At 41.0% G+C, this 15,440-nt stretch overlaps 1 protein-coding gene across 1 annotated transcript in view; it reads left to right on the top strand.

The window, feature by feature from the left end:
- dcaf11 (ddb1 and cul4 associated factor 11) overlaps window positions 1-11,806 on the top strand; it is a 20,383-nt gene extending 8,577 nt beyond the window's left edge. Inside the window, exons 11-15 of the mRNA XM_023398037.2 lie at window positions 7,765-7,950; window positions 8,133-8,286; window positions 8,764-8,916; window positions 9,015-9,121; window positions 10,729-11,806. Of these exons, the coding sequence (XP_023253805.1) occupies window positions 7,765-7,950; window positions 8,133-8,286; window positions 8,764-8,916; window positions 9,015-9,121; window positions 10,729-10,806 (678 nt within the window). The 3' untranslated portion in view covers window positions 10,807-11,806. The remainder of the gene's footprint in view (window positions 1-7,764; window positions 7,951-8,132; window positions 8,287-8,763; window positions 8,917-9,014; window positions 9,122-10,728) is intronic.
- Window positions 11,807-15,440: the final 3,634 nt, after the last annotated feature.

The following is a 15,440-nucleotide window of genomic DNA, read 5'->3' as shown; positions in this document are numbered from 1 at the left end:
GGGGGGGGGGGTAAAATAACATTAGTGATAATAATAATACTAATAACAAAAAAAAGACAGTAATAATGTGTGTGTGTTCGTGTGCATGTGTTAAAGGAGAGTGTAGTTATGAAGAAGAGAAAAGTTTTTCCACTGTTATGTGGTCTATAAAGAGGAATATCCATAGTGAGATTGATAGTTAGAGTGATGAGTCATACTTTTATGCTGTGGTTGGGGAGTGTGAGTGATGACAACTCATGAATGATTGGGAAAGTCCAGTATGAGGGACAGTTATTCTGTGATTTCTGTCCAAAACTGTTTTACCAATTGGGCAGTGCCTCATTGTGTGGATGTAATCGTCTAAGGTGTTAGGGGGGCAGAGAGGCTGATTTTGTACTTTTTTGAGTGTTACGTGTGTTCTGTGTTCTGAGCTTACACTTAATGAGTTAGAGGTTGGGTTTATTTGTCATTGCCAGAAAGTTGATTTGTGAGAAATTATAAAATTATATTAAAACAGGAATGGAGCATTGACTCAGGTAGCAGAGTGGGTTGGCTGCAGATTCCGGGGTTGGCAGTTCGATCTATGGTTCCTCAAAACCAAGGTTGTGACAGAAAGGACATACAGTGTGAAACCTATGCAAATCAAATACATGAATGGCAACTCCTCACTGGAGCAGACAAAGGACAACAACATTATTATATTCAAAATTCCTGTGTTTTTGTTGCTAAATTAATATTAGTATTTTTTTTTTTTTATGTTATGTCAGACATATCTAATTGAAGTTTATTCAGATTTTCTTCTGAGTTCTTGCAGTTTTTTCTAGCTCTGTTATTTTTAATTCTTGATTGTTTTCATATGCAGGCTGTTTTTCTTCTTCTGAGATGAAAAAGATGTTTTTTTGCCAAATTACTGTTTTTGCAGTTTCCTAGATTAATGGTAGTGAGCTATTTGTAGATTCATATTTGTCCATGAAGGATGCACGCTCTCCTGTCAAAGTTTGTGTCTTTGAGCATTGAGACGTTGAAGGAACCTTCTAGGGGGTTATTTATGGAATTCCTTGCTATTGAGTAGGGGTGTTGCGATATACTAGTATTGACAATAATCATGATATTTAAACTAGAATTACCGCCTCATGGTTGTAGGCCTCCACTAGTTTCAGGTTACATCCCTGTTTATCCAGAGTCTATAAAATATTGACCATTTGTGTGAAATTTTGTCATAATTGCTGAGTGAAGTCTTGAATAATGGCTAAAAAGTGTTTTCTGAGGTCACACTGACCTTGGCTTTTGACCACCAAAATCAGTTTGTCTTGAGCCCAAGTGAATGTTTGTGCCAATTTGAAGAAATTCCCTCGAGGTTCGCTATGGTGGTGATCAATGAATGATTCCAGGTTTGCTAGCTCCTCTTGTATGTTTAGATAGCGGGACAAATTAGACTGTGGCAGAGGACGTTGGTTGAATATGCGGTCCTTCAATGTGGCCCAGGATGCATTTGTGTTCACACTACAGTGTTTCCCCTAGAATTTTTTATAGCAGCGGTGCTGTTGTGTCCATTAGGATGCGACACTGGCCCATATTCATGCAAGTCGGAATAGCTTCAAATTAAATAACCTGAGAATCATTATACATAAGATTATTTATGTTTGTCTTTTGTGTCTTAATTTACTATAGAAATTAATATCAAAAAATGATATGAAATACCCATTTACCACTTGCACTAGCTGTCCTTTTTTCTGTGACATACTTTAGCACCTAGATAGGCAACATGTAACCAGCATTTTATTTACTCCATTCTGTATTGGCAATTGTACATTAGAATCCAAAAGACATTTCTCATTAGATTAAAAGGTGACTAGTTTGAATCCCTAATTTGCTTTACTCAGCTCCTCCATGGTCACCATCCTCCTTTCTCTTCCTAACCCACCAGTTTGATACATGCATCTGAAAACTGAAATATGATTTAACTATCAAGATGTATGAGTATAGGACAAATTTGAGTTTAGTCTAAGCTTGTACCTGTCGTGCACTTACAGGACAAGTAAGAGAGTAGTAATATCATTTTAGCTAAGACAGGGAGCTTGCCTTACCCCGTGGAGCACACTAGCTATGCTGTAATTACTAACAGAGGATCTAGACACTGGGCATGCAGTTATTAATGACAAGCAGCTAATTAAAGTGACTTCCTATGAATGCAGCTAACTTTACATAGCAGCCAAAAAACCTATTGTTAGCCTTTCTTGGGGAGATGTCTTGAGAAGCTGTAGTTTTCATTAACTACACACCGCAGCCCATACTGTACATTTGCTGCCATATTGACAACTTACTGCTAACCTTTTCCTCTGCTCTGTTTGCATTCACTGATTCACCGTCACTTCTCTGCCACTCGCTTGTTACGCACTGCCTTATTCCCTAAAGGAGCTACGCTACTTCAACATTACCTTTTATGTTGATGTCCTTTGAAGAATGATAGATAGTATTGGGTCTGAGCTCTACCTCATGAGCTGGACACCAAATATGTTGGATTTCGGTTGTCTCTCAATTTATTGGCTATCATAAATTAAGAAAATATTAATATTAAAAATATTAATAATAAATAATAACGTTAAAATTAATTAAAGTCCTCGGGGCACCAGCCTAAACTAATATGGTTTTAGTCTCAATTTATTACCATTCTGGAACTCTGATTAACCATTGGCTTACCAACTATAACCAAATTACCATATCAACAGTAAGTTAAAGTTGAAGGATTGGAATTCTACCAAGTAGAGGTTGGCAAAATTCACGCTTGTGCAACATTAAACACACCAGTAGTTATACTTAAAGGCATTTATTTACAATGGAGCAGAGTAAAACACGATGTCTAATCTAGTATATACAGGTGTGTGTGTGTGTGTGTGTGTGTGTGTAGGGGTGTGTGTTTGTGGGGACACAAACAAAGGCAAGATGGCCGATTCACAGTGGTCACTGTGACCACATGACCTGAACAAAGAAGACTACACAAGATGGCGGTAAACAAAGAAACTACTCAAAATGGCCGCTGAGACCACCTGGTGTGTGTGAGAGGGAAGGTGTGATTTTCTTTCTTAGCCTAGCTCATGTAATCTAAAGGTACCAGGTTAGAGGGAGGAGGTTAGCTTCATGCAGGTTCTAGAACTGAGACGTACTACTATGTGTGTGTGAACATATGAGTACCTGATTAACTGTATGACTGACCACAACCTAAGCAAACATTACAACAAGAAGACATCAATCAACAAGTACATTAACAAAGTTAAGACTTCTGCTGCTTAGCTATGCTGTGCTGTGCTGGGCTGGGCTGGGCTGGGCTGGGCTGGGCTGGGCTGGGCTGGGAAAGGTTAGGCCCAGTCAGTTAACGTTACCCAGTCCTTGGAACAAACAAAGAGTTCCTTTCCAGTGTTTTTGTAAAATCCAGTGAGTTGGGAGGCTTCCTGGTGGAGTAAAGTCCTGTCTGGCTGTGTTGCTTTGCTGTTATCTCCTTTGTTCTCCTCACAGAGTTAGCTGTTCCACGCTAACTCTGCTATGACTCCTGTTGCTTGGAAAATTAGCTGGCCTTGTGCTGATTCTGAAGAGAATTTGGTTCACTCTCAGTTAATCCGAAGCAGGTTGCTGCTGTTGAGGAGAAGAGTGTTTGCAGGCTGCTGTGAGCAGGCCGACGAGAGAGCTGGTTTCTCAGGTAGCAGGGCTGACCTTGGCTGGGGCCTTGTTGCCCTTTGAAGAGCCGAGAGGAGAGAACAGAAGCTGCTCTCCAGAGCAAGCAGAGAAGAGAGAGAAGAGGGCCAGAGGACTGGTTTTGTTTGGTGACACCCTTGGGGGTCACATGTCACACGCTGACCCAGACTGGCTGGCCAGTAAGGTCCGTGGGGGGAAGGGTCGTCCCCAGGTGTGAATGGTGAGGAACTGTGGAGTGTGAGTTCCTTTGTCCAGTGGAGCAACGAAACATCTGGTATCTTGAATGATGAGTCACAACAATAGATAGATAGATAGATAGATCGATACTTTATTTATCCGCTAGGGAAAATCATGTGTCCATTAGCTCAATGTTGATAATAATAATAATAATAATAATAATAATAATAATAATAAAAACAGTTAATAATAAATAAACAATAATAATTAGATTAGTCAACTTCCTTTGGCTGAGGTGTTGTATAGCCTGATGGCAGTGGGAACAAGAGATCTCCTCAACCTCTCTGTTCTTCAGCGCAGTGAGATGAGACGTTTGCTGCACCTGTAGCTGCTTCTCTGTCCTGCCAGAATGTTGTGGAGAGGATGGTTGGTATTGTCCAAGATGGCCTCCATCTTACATTGCATGCGTCTCTCCACAACAGTACTGAGTGAGGCCACAATCCTGCCAAGCACAGATCCAGCCTTTTTTACCATCTTAGCCAGTCTCTTAGTGTTCGTGTCTGACATGCTGCTGCCTCAGCAGACTGCAGCATAAAAGAGTACACTGGCCACCACTGACTGATAAAACTTGTGCAGCATTTCACTGCAGACGTCAAAGGACCTGAGCTTCCTGAGGAAAAAGAGCCAGCTCTGCCCCTTCCGGTAGATGGCTTCTGTTTTCAGGGACCAGTCCAGGTGCACACCTAGGAATTTATAAGTGTGCACCACCTCAATGTCCTTCCCTCGAGTGTTTACTGGCTGAAGGGTGGGCCAAGACCTCCGAAAGTCGATGAAACATCTCCTTGGTCTTGGAGGTGTTCAGAAGGAAGCAATTCTTGTCGCTCCATTCACTGAAGGCCATCATCAGATCCCTGTACTCCTCTTCCTGCCCGTCCCTGATACGCGCCACAATAGCTGTGTCATCTGAATATTTCTGGATCCACTCATCCACAACATCCACTCCAATTTGTTCTCTGTAGGCGAACTGTAGGGGGTCAAGTGCATGTTCATCCTGTGGCCTCAGAAGGTGGAGAAGCAGCTGCTCCAGGGTATTCATGATGTGTGATGTGAGGGCCACTGGTCTGTAGTCATTTATCTCAGCTGGTCGTCCTACTTTAGGTACCGGAACAGGACATGATGTTTTCCACAGTACCAGGACCCTCCCTGTTTGAAGGCTTAAGTTAAAGATCCTCTGGAGAGGCTCAGCCAGCTGGGCTGCACAGTCCTTTAACAGCCTCGGACACACACCATCCGGGCCTGTTGCCTTTCCAGACTTGACCCCAGTGTGGAGGGAATTGCGGCTGCAGTGTCAGGTTGTGAAGGAGATGCCGTAGGAAAAGCTACAGCTGAAGCAGTGGGAGAGAAACGGATTAGGCTGTGTCAAACCTGTTGTAGAACAGGTTGAACTCATTGGCCTTGTCCACATCACCTGATGTTGCCTGGCTGTTCTTCGTTTTATACCCAATGATGGTCCTCCCCTTCTACACCTCTCTGGTGTTGTTGTGCTGCAGCTTCCTCTCTACTTTCTTTTTGTAGTCCTCCTTCGCCTGCTTTAATCTCTTCAGCTCATGTTGCATGCACCTGAGCTTCAACCTGTCTCCATCCCCGAAGGCCTCCTTTTTCTGGTTGAGGAGGATCTTGATGTTACAGGATGATCCAGGGTTTGTCGAAAGCAGTGTACAGTCCTTGCTGGTATAACAGTGTCCATACAGAACTTAATATTGTCTGTGGTACATTCAACCACTCTATCAAGGTCAGGGTCCTTGCTTTAATCATTTTCCTGTGACTCCAACAGGACATTCCAATCTGTGCACTCAAAACAGTCATTTAGACACTCACTGGCCTCCGGGGCCAGTTCCTGAATGAGCAGGTGGTTGCAGCCTGCCTCATTACACAGGGCTTGTAGGAACGCTGAAGAAAAACCAGATTATGATCTGATCTGCTAAGTGGTAGTAGAGCTAAAGCAGTGTAAGCCTTCTTGACATTTGCATACAACAGATCAAGTGTTTTATTTTCCCTTGTGGGACAGTCAACATACTGAGTGAAGCCAAACAAGTGAGAGTGACATGGTTAAAATCACCCGATATTGCAATGAATGCATTTGGGTGCTGGGTCTGTACTCTTGCAACAGTCTTGTGAATGACATCACACACGACTGCAGGCTCAGCTCATGGTTGAATGTAAACAATTATGGCGACGATGTGTGAGAAGTCCCTCAGTACGGTCTAAGACAAACTGCCAACAGTTCAATATCCCAACAGCAGATCTTCTCCGTCACTGTGATATGACCGGGGTTGCACCATCTATTGATCACAAACAGAACCAGTCCTCCACCTTTATTCTTCCCACTTGCTCAGGTGTCTCTGTCCGCTCGTACTGCAGTGAAGCCGCTGGTTTTTCACAAGTGCCTCCAGTTCATCACACTTGTTAGCCAGGGGGTTGAAGAGTCTGGGAGGATTTGATGCACTAGTCAATGACTCAGACAAATCCAAGATAATGTTTGGTGTAGCCCATTGATATTAATGATAGATGAAATTTAAGTGGCAGCACACATAATCTAACAGTGGCAGTGTGCCGCTGCTGGGTGAATATCGGGGAAACACTGCACTACTAAAAGAATGTGACCATATGTGGCCCAGACCACCTCCAAATGTGGTCTGAGTGATCGGATCTAAAATGTATCCTTAATGCATCTTGGGTGTGTTCACACCTGTACTTAGAGCTGATCACTTGTGATTGGATCAGCTTAGATAGATGTTAATAACAGGTCTGAATATGGCCAAATAGTCTGTGATTCCAGAAACTAATAAAAACACATCAGTGAGTCATCCACTGTAGTTTATTATGACTCAGTCCCACACACCGTCCTGTTGCCCCATATACTCACTACAGTGTCAAATGTGAATTAATCCGCTGCTTAAAATAGTCCCCAAGAAATGCACCATTACCTCCTGTTTGTTTCATAAAAAATAGAGTGAGCAGCTGTTTTAGGAAATGACTGAGCCATTTAAAAAATGAAACTATATATTCAAAGATTCATCTTCAGTAGGAACCAATGGGCTTGGAGCTGAGAGCCTCAGAGCAGTCTTAAGTGTTGAGATAAACTGACTCACAGTTTTTTTCTTTTTTGTCTTAGGAATTGTTGACAATATTGATGGCATATTGATGTTGAACACTGTTTATCATGTTCACCACCTTTTTCTTTTTTTAATTCTTTATTTTGGGGAGGCAGTTCATATTACAAAACATACATCAGGAAAACACACTTTACTTTCCTATGCCGTTCAGTTTTTCTGTAAATGTAAGAACTTTTTACAGTTTGGGAGAGGTAAAGTATGCGCATAAGAACAACAAAATATAATAAAACAAAATAAAATAAACAATGAAGTCAGAGTAAAAAAACATTACAGGATCAATCATTCAATACTTCCACAAAATCTGGCCTTGAGGGCCTTACATATTTGATCCACTTGGTCCATAGTTTAATAAATTCAGTTTTCCTCAGATGGAGAGAAAAGGTCATCTTTTCTATTCCATAAATGTAATTTCTATCTATCACCTCCTGTATCATTGGGGGTTCAGAAGTAACCAGCGCCTTGTGACCACTTTTTTACAAGCAGAAATCAAAATACCAAACATATATTCATTTGATCGTCGTGCCTGAAAATCAACCATTCCTAAGAATAGTGTGGAAAATTGCCTGGACAGTCCCAAAATATATGCTAGTGGTTTTTTTCCTGTTAACCATCTAAATTAAAAAAAATTTTCACTAGCTAATTAGCAGGAAACACAGCATACAGCTGCGGCTTAAGGGAATGTCACTATACACACCCTGCACTCTTAAACACTGACTCTGCTTTTTCTGTCTCTCCTCGTCAGATCGATGCCCACGAGGATGACGTGAACGCGGTGGCATTCGCTGACAGCTCATCCCAGCTGCTCTTCTCTGGCAGCGACGACGCGCTGTGCAAGGTGTGGGATAGACGGACGCTTCGGGAAGACAGGCCACAGCCTGTCGGACAGCTGGCTGGACACCGAGATGGTATCACCTTCATTCACAGCAAGGTGGGGAAGTTGGTGCTGGTATTTCAGTTGGATTTGACTGATTAAACTGATTAATTATATGCCCAAATTAGCCCAGTACACACACCTTTAGTTCAGTATACTGGTCTCAGGTTCAGAGGTTTGGTTTGTTTTGTTTTCTTCTTAAAACGTGATCTTCTCCACTTGTATTGTGACTGTGCCAGGGTGACGCACGCTATCTGATCAGCAACTCGAAGGACCAGTCCATCAAGCTCTGGGACGTCAGGAAGTTCTCCCCCAAAGAGGGCCTGGCAGCTTCCCGCCTGGCTGTCACCCAACAAAACTGGGATTACCGCTGGCAGCAGGTTCCCCAGAGAGGTGATGAGGAGGGAGGGAGGAAGGAACTAGAAGGCTTAGAGAAAGGAGAGGTCATATGGAGGAAGAATAGAGGAGGAGATAAAGATGAAATGATGTTATTAAAGAAGACAGATAGGGCCAATGACAGAAAGGTGAAACCTGTGTGGGTGGTGAAGGTGAAAATATATGACAGTATTATAACCACACACTGGGAGAAGAGTGATTACCATCGCAAGTCAAAGAGGAGGGATAATAAAATGGAGCAGAGAGAGGAGAGGGAAAACCCTAAACTTAAGAAAGAAATTAAAGAAAATAAATAATCTACTTCACCCAGTTTTTTAGCCAGATACCTTTTAACCTGATGTTTTAGGATGAAAATTGTACCAAACTGAAGTCAGGTTTAAGAAAAAACGAAATAGCAACGTAAAAAAATCTTCAAATTTTTTCTGTTTGACAGCAGTGTGCTTATATACCTCCTGGCCCTTTTGTCCCTTTCAGCCCTGAAGAGACATAAGCTAACAGGCGACACCTCGGTGATGACGTACCGTGGTCATGGTGTTTTGCATACCCTCATCCGTTGCCGTTTCTCCCCAGAGTTCAGCACTGGCCAGAGGTTCATCTACTCTGGCTGCTCCACTGGAAAAATAATCAGTGAGTGTCAGCATGTGTCAAGTTTGTGTGAATATGTCAGTGTTAGTGTGTTGATACACAGCACACTTTCATTTGTTTAAATATTTATGTGTGTGCAGTTTATGATGTGCTTACGGGCAGCGTGGTCTCCAGACTGTCAGGCCATGATGCCTGTGTGAGGGACGTCACTTGGCACCCGTACGAGGACAACATCGTTAGCAGCTCTGTGAGTAGTGTTAACTGGTATTATGTTAGAAAAACTTGATCATTACATTAAATCTAAAGGAAGCAAAGGTTCTAATTGAGCAGTGTTAAGACCAGACAGCGATTTCTCCGGATAATGGAATATGGTGGATTAAGAGAAGTCAGAGAATTTCATGTTTTGTGGTAATAACAGATAATCAAATGGGCCATTCACAGAAAGCAGTGTGCCATTTGAAGCAGTCGCACATCGTAATGACCGCCGGACACTGCACTCATGGTTTAAGACAGACTATGGCAGCAGATGTGGCAGCCAGACACCACATAATGGGCACACATGAGGCTATGTATCAGACCTTACACTGAAAATGTCATGTAAATGACAGGATTATCATATAAGAGTTATGACCTATTTGCAGTAGGTGGCGCTGTGACTATAGTGTAATATTAGTATGCAGATGTCTTAAATGTGAGACTGCCATCAAACATGTAAAATTTGGGGAAGATTGGGCAAAGTATTATATAGTTGTAACCACTTTCTATATTTCCATTACGTGGCGCTATGAATGTAAATAGGAGCATGTAGATGTGTTCAGGGCGGAAGTCTCATCAAATCTATAAAATTTCAGCCTGTTTAGGCACTGTATGCTGGAGTTATAGCAACTTCCTGTTTCATGGCGAAGGGTCAAAATTCAATCAATTTGCTATGAGCAGTATATAAAGGGGAAAACATGACACTTCCTGTTTCCACAATGGGGCACTATGAGTATCACAAAATATAAGCAAATGAGTGTGTTCAAGGTGGGATTCTTATGACGCACATTAAGTTTGGGGCAGTTTGGAACATGTGTGTTGGAATGAGAGCAAGTTGAATTTTCATGGCAAAGGATCGAAATTCGCCACACTGTAGCAGGCGGGTCCTCCAGCGAAAACTCAAAACTTCACAATTTAACATGGCAAAGGTCTTAAGATGAAACTCATCGACCATCGTGTTGATCTTATGAATTCCCTAGGAGGAGTTTGTGGCCCCAAAAGCGCAAAAACGGCACCAAATTTGCACATTAAATTCAAAATGGCTGACTTCCTGTGCAAGAGGCTTTTTTGTCCCATACCAGATGTAAATTTTCGCCAGGCCTGACGCGTGTGCAAAGTTTCATAACATTTTCGAGCATGGGAAAGGCCTCAAAAAGGCAATTTTTTTAGGTGAGGAAAATGATGATAAACAGCACAGTTTCAATAGGGTCCTCGCACCAGTCGGTGCTCGGGCCCTAAATATAACAATAATAAGATTAATACTGAGACTAATAGCAATAATAATTGTAGTAGTAGGTGCTGTAGTAAAAGTTTATCCACTACTTTTGTTATGTTGATGGAAAATTTATTAGACAGCATTTTTCAGTCATAAAATTATTGTGATTGTTTCCAGAGCAGAGCGAGAGGTGCAAAGATAGGAAGTTATTGGCAGGCAACGTCTTTTTTAACTAAAATCAATTACGGGACAGTCCAACTGAGTTAAGAAAATCACAAAGGAATTTGTGAACTATAACTGTAACCCTGTAGGCAGGCATTAAAAACAACAGGAAACGTAACCTGCAATCCCTATCCATTTCACCCTTGTTTGTTTGTCCACAGTGGGACGGAGCGGTGCGAATGTGGGAGCACAGACAAACCCATCCTCTGGAGGAGGAGAGAGAGAGGGACAGAGACTGACAACAAGAGAAAGACAAAAGGAAAAGATGTCGGAAGGAGAGACATCACCTCAGACAGGGCAAGACAGTCCCTAACAAAGGAAGACAATAAGCTCAGAAGGACTGGGGGAGACTATAAAGACTATATCTTTTAAATTCAATGCTGGATATTAATGATTACAATAACAGTGTGGTTGTGAAGTGTTCAGTTGGAAGGCATTGTAGCCTGACATTGTAAAGGTCAGATTAGAGCACACTGAGACGGCCTACTTCTGTTTTTTCTTTTTTGCCTCACTGTCTTACACCAAACAGGCCAAAGCTTTTCTACTTGGCTTGAAACTCTTCACTCAAAATGTGCTGAAGCTCAAAACGCCAAGCACTGCACTTAGTTAATGACCTGTTGAAATGTATTGGTAAGATAGTTAGATAAAATCAATGTTGGATATTGCAGGGAGAAAGGATGATGATGATTATGTATAAATGTATAGTATTTGTTCAGGGAGGTATTTAGACAGTTGTCAGTGTTCTGATTTGAACTCCGATTTCGACTTTGCTCTAATATGAATAACATGATCTGTTTCAGGGGCTATCACATTCAAAATGCACATTTAAAGACTATATTGAATATGAATATATTAAAATAATCCAGAACTTTATTTGCCAGCTGCCTAAAGTCACAACTCCTGTTATCATGTAACTTTGTGGAGTTTCCCATTGATCCACTGATTTCCTGGTGGTCTGAAGTCTTATTGATCCTGGGTTAGCGCTCAACTCTGTAAACAGCTCTGAGCCAATTTAAAAAGAGACAGTAATTTTGCTTGTCAGTATAGACATGTGATCAGTTCAAAAGATTTGATTGTCGGTGATAATCTGTTAATATTGGGAGGACATGCGTGTGAATAACAACTTAAACACTCATCTGTTTATGCAATTTTCAGGTGTTTATATCAAGTCACTCATATTTCTCTCAGACCATTGTTTTTCAGTAACAATAAAACCTTCTGTAAACATACCACAAAGAACCTACTTTGTTTGTTGTTAAATATCACTCGTTCAAGGTTTAAATTTCATATACTGTTTACAGTGAACTACGGAGACACTGTCAAAAACAGCACATGAAACACTGGAAACAAGTTTTCAAGTTGTTCATCCTTTTTTTTTTTTATTGAATTACTTTTTGTTAAAATTGTCATTTGTCCATTTCATTTGGTTAGATATGTCTGACAGATTGTCATTTACCAGTCGCACATAACTGTAGCATACATACCTGGCATGGCATCAGTCACAAGCTATTAAAGAAGTTCATTGTAAGGACATTACAGTTACAGACCCAAAATTGACACTTTGTTAGTCTTCCCACCATCAAACTATCAAATTGATAGGAAACAGAGACAAAAGACCCTTCTCTCACAAACAGACGATGCCTTTAGCATGTCAGAGAGACACAGAACCAGACCATGGGGTTAAAGGGTCAGCTCCAGAATCAAAGAATGGATACCAGGCAACTGGAGAACATGGGCAAAATCTCCAGTTTGTGACAATAAGACTCTGTCTAATGATATTTGGTTGTTTCTTATATAGGACAAGTAACACCAAAAGGACTGATTATCACTAAGGTGTGGCCTCTCTGTGCCATGCATGAACACACACACACACACACACACACACACACACACACCAACCTCCCTTCCTCTGTCTCTCTCTAGATAAGAGTCATAAACTACAACCCACATTCCAATCCTGAAAAGTGACCAGCAGAACACTCTTCACAGACACAGATCTGAGGAAGAATATATAATCAAATATCTGTTTTGTAACTCATGAGATGTTTCTATGTAATAGTTCAATCCCAAACTTCTATCCGATAGAATGTTTGAACTGTAACATGTAGACTTTAAGACAATGTTCTTCATGTGAACATTCTGTCAGCATCCTTCACACAAGGTAACACACACTACATGACATCCAGAATGTCCATATTATTATGTGCATGAAGAACAATAGCATTGAAGGTATATATTATTATTCTGCATGCTTATTATGTGCCTGCAATGTAATAGCATTGAAGGCATATATTATTATTCTGCATAATTATTATATATTGAATGCTGCAGCATTCACACTATTGTTATTCAAATCTTTATTGGTGGGATTGCTAAATGAAACAATCCTACTCTATGTTGTTGTCAGGTCAAAAATGTTTCTCTTTATTGGTGGGATTGCTGAATGAAGAAATCCCACTATATGTTGTTGTCAGGTCGAAAAATGAACAAATACCTATTAGAGAAAGGCACACAAACACACAGACACAAACAGACACATGCACACAAACAGGTACTCACACATACACACACAAACAGACACACAGACAGACAGACAGACAGACAGACAGACAGACAGACAAAGATGTTTACAAATTAGTAGTCAGAGAGGGAGAACAACAGTAAATACAGCAGCAGACATACTGAATTGAACCTGCTCCACTGGTGGTATACTCCATGTCCTCCGTTTACTTTCCAAACCGTTCAGCTATCAAAATGTTCAGCTTCTTCAGGAGATGTATCCTTACCTTCAACTTTTTGATATTATTCATCTTTTAAAGAAGTGTTTACTGCATTTTTTTTACAGTGTAAGTGAATGGAGGCGATTTTCAAATCATTCAAAAGTTCTAAGTGTTTGAAATTCAAGTACTTGAGCATACTTTCAGCTACAAGCTTCATTCAAACTTTAAAGTGTTCACAACACTTCCAGCTATTAAGCCATTATTCAGCTTATTGATATCCTAAATTACAGTTTCTAATGTTTAGGATGCAGTTCATCTTTCATCATCATTGCTTCTTCACATTTTTGTGATTGCTTCAGCAATCTCATTCAGCATTTTCAGTAGGAAATGCATTTTCTAGTTCGTCTTATACCTCTTCCGTATCGAACTTTCGGCGCATAACTAGTCCCGCAGCTTTGAGAAAACACAGACAATATATATATATATATATGTGTTTGGCTTGATCAAGAATGGTGTGCTTTGTCTTTCCTTCGTCATACTTCAACGTAGAAAAATGTTTGAAACGTTAAACGGGTCACAAGACTTGAGACTCTTTTGGGTTGAATTGGTATTTGACAACTATTACGGTTTACACAAAATCACAGTTCATTAATTTTTAGACCATTTCAGACTTTATAATGGGTGTGTATTACACGGAATGTTCTGAACTAGAGTGGATGACATCATCACTAGAGTGGGAGAAGCTCTAGAACTCCTCTGAAAAAATTCTGTTTTACTCATCCTCACGGCCACATACAGTATTTCAGTCTTCACACATCATGGCTTCCTCGGTAGGCTGTAGTAGATAAATTTGTCCTGTTTCATACAATGTGTCTACCTTAGCACAGAGACTTACAGAATTTGAACATGAGCCTCACAGCGATAGGAGTACCCGCCACCTCTCCCACACATATTTTTGTAACTTGTTCCTTTGTCCACATTTTTGGCTCTAGAAACACCAAAGCCAGATAAGCAGTGCACGAAGGTCTTGTGCCCGTCATGGTCTGCTCATGGTTCTGATAGAAGTTACCGTTTTTTCACAAAAAGCAGGCGTTTGAGAGGCTCGCCGAGCCCAAATCACACCCAGATCTGTGTCAGCTCTGTGTCTTCCAGCTAGACACAGGTGTTCGAACCAGCTTGTTAAGAGACTCTTTGATCTCTGTGATGTTTACAAACACAGCCACACACACACACACACACACACACACACACACACACACACACACACACACACACACACACACAGGGAGAAAGCTGTTCACAAGTTAGTGCTCATGGAGAAAGATTACAGTTCAGCTCTCCCTTGGACTGCAATACAAATTCAGTAGGTCTCAGGTCTCAGCAGGTGCCACTAGAGCAGTATCCGGGCACACACACACCACCGCCATCACCACCGCCATCACCACCGCCATCACCACCGCCATCACCACCGCCACCCCCACTAACCCATTTTTATCACTTAAGGTAGGTTAAATAACAGAAACACCGTTGTATAATGTAATATACACTACATCCTCCAGAGTGATCAATTGAATCAACAACTGTCTAAAACTATTTTAATAATAAATTGCCAAATGAGTAGGCCTATATTAGTAATTTTCAGGTGTATGCTCAGCCTCCAAAGTGTCTAACTGCTGTGAATTGGTTGATTTTTTTGCTGTTCTCACCAGGTAATTGATATATCTGGTAACCTAAAGATTATTCATTTTATAGTTTTATCATATATTATTATTATCACCCTATGACATGTTTAACCCCTCTCTCCCCATTTTTCAAATTTAACGTAATAACACGTTTACTAAGAAACATTTTAACTGACTTACTTTGTCCTTTTATCTGAGAACATTTTTACACAGTGATTTACTTCTACTGATGTCTTTTCACTAATAGTGGTGATGTCGCGTTGATGTGCTGAGCCTGACATCAGTGTGGTGTACCATCTCAGTTTCTGTTACTGGTAGAGAATATTGCTTCTCTGTCTGAACACTGTTAATATTGCTGTTTTCTTTCTTGCCGTTATCACAGAGTCTAACTACCTGCTGTATATTTAAACTTACACTAGTTCTGCTCCAGCACCCAGAGCTCTCTGCTCCTTTTAGCGCCTTTCAATAACT

This window comes from Seriola lalandi, unplaced genomic scaffold, assembly GCF_002814215.2.
Source record: "Seriola lalandi dorsalis isolate HSWRI2012SDOR001 ecotype SW California unplaced genomic scaffold, Sedor1 jcf7180002054972, whole genome shotgun sequence".
Taxonomy (NCBI): domain Eukaryota; kingdom Metazoa; phylum Chordata; class Actinopteri; order Carangiformes; family Carangidae; genus Seriola; species Seriola lalandi.
This window is presented reverse-complemented; position numbering and strand designations above follow the sequence as displayed.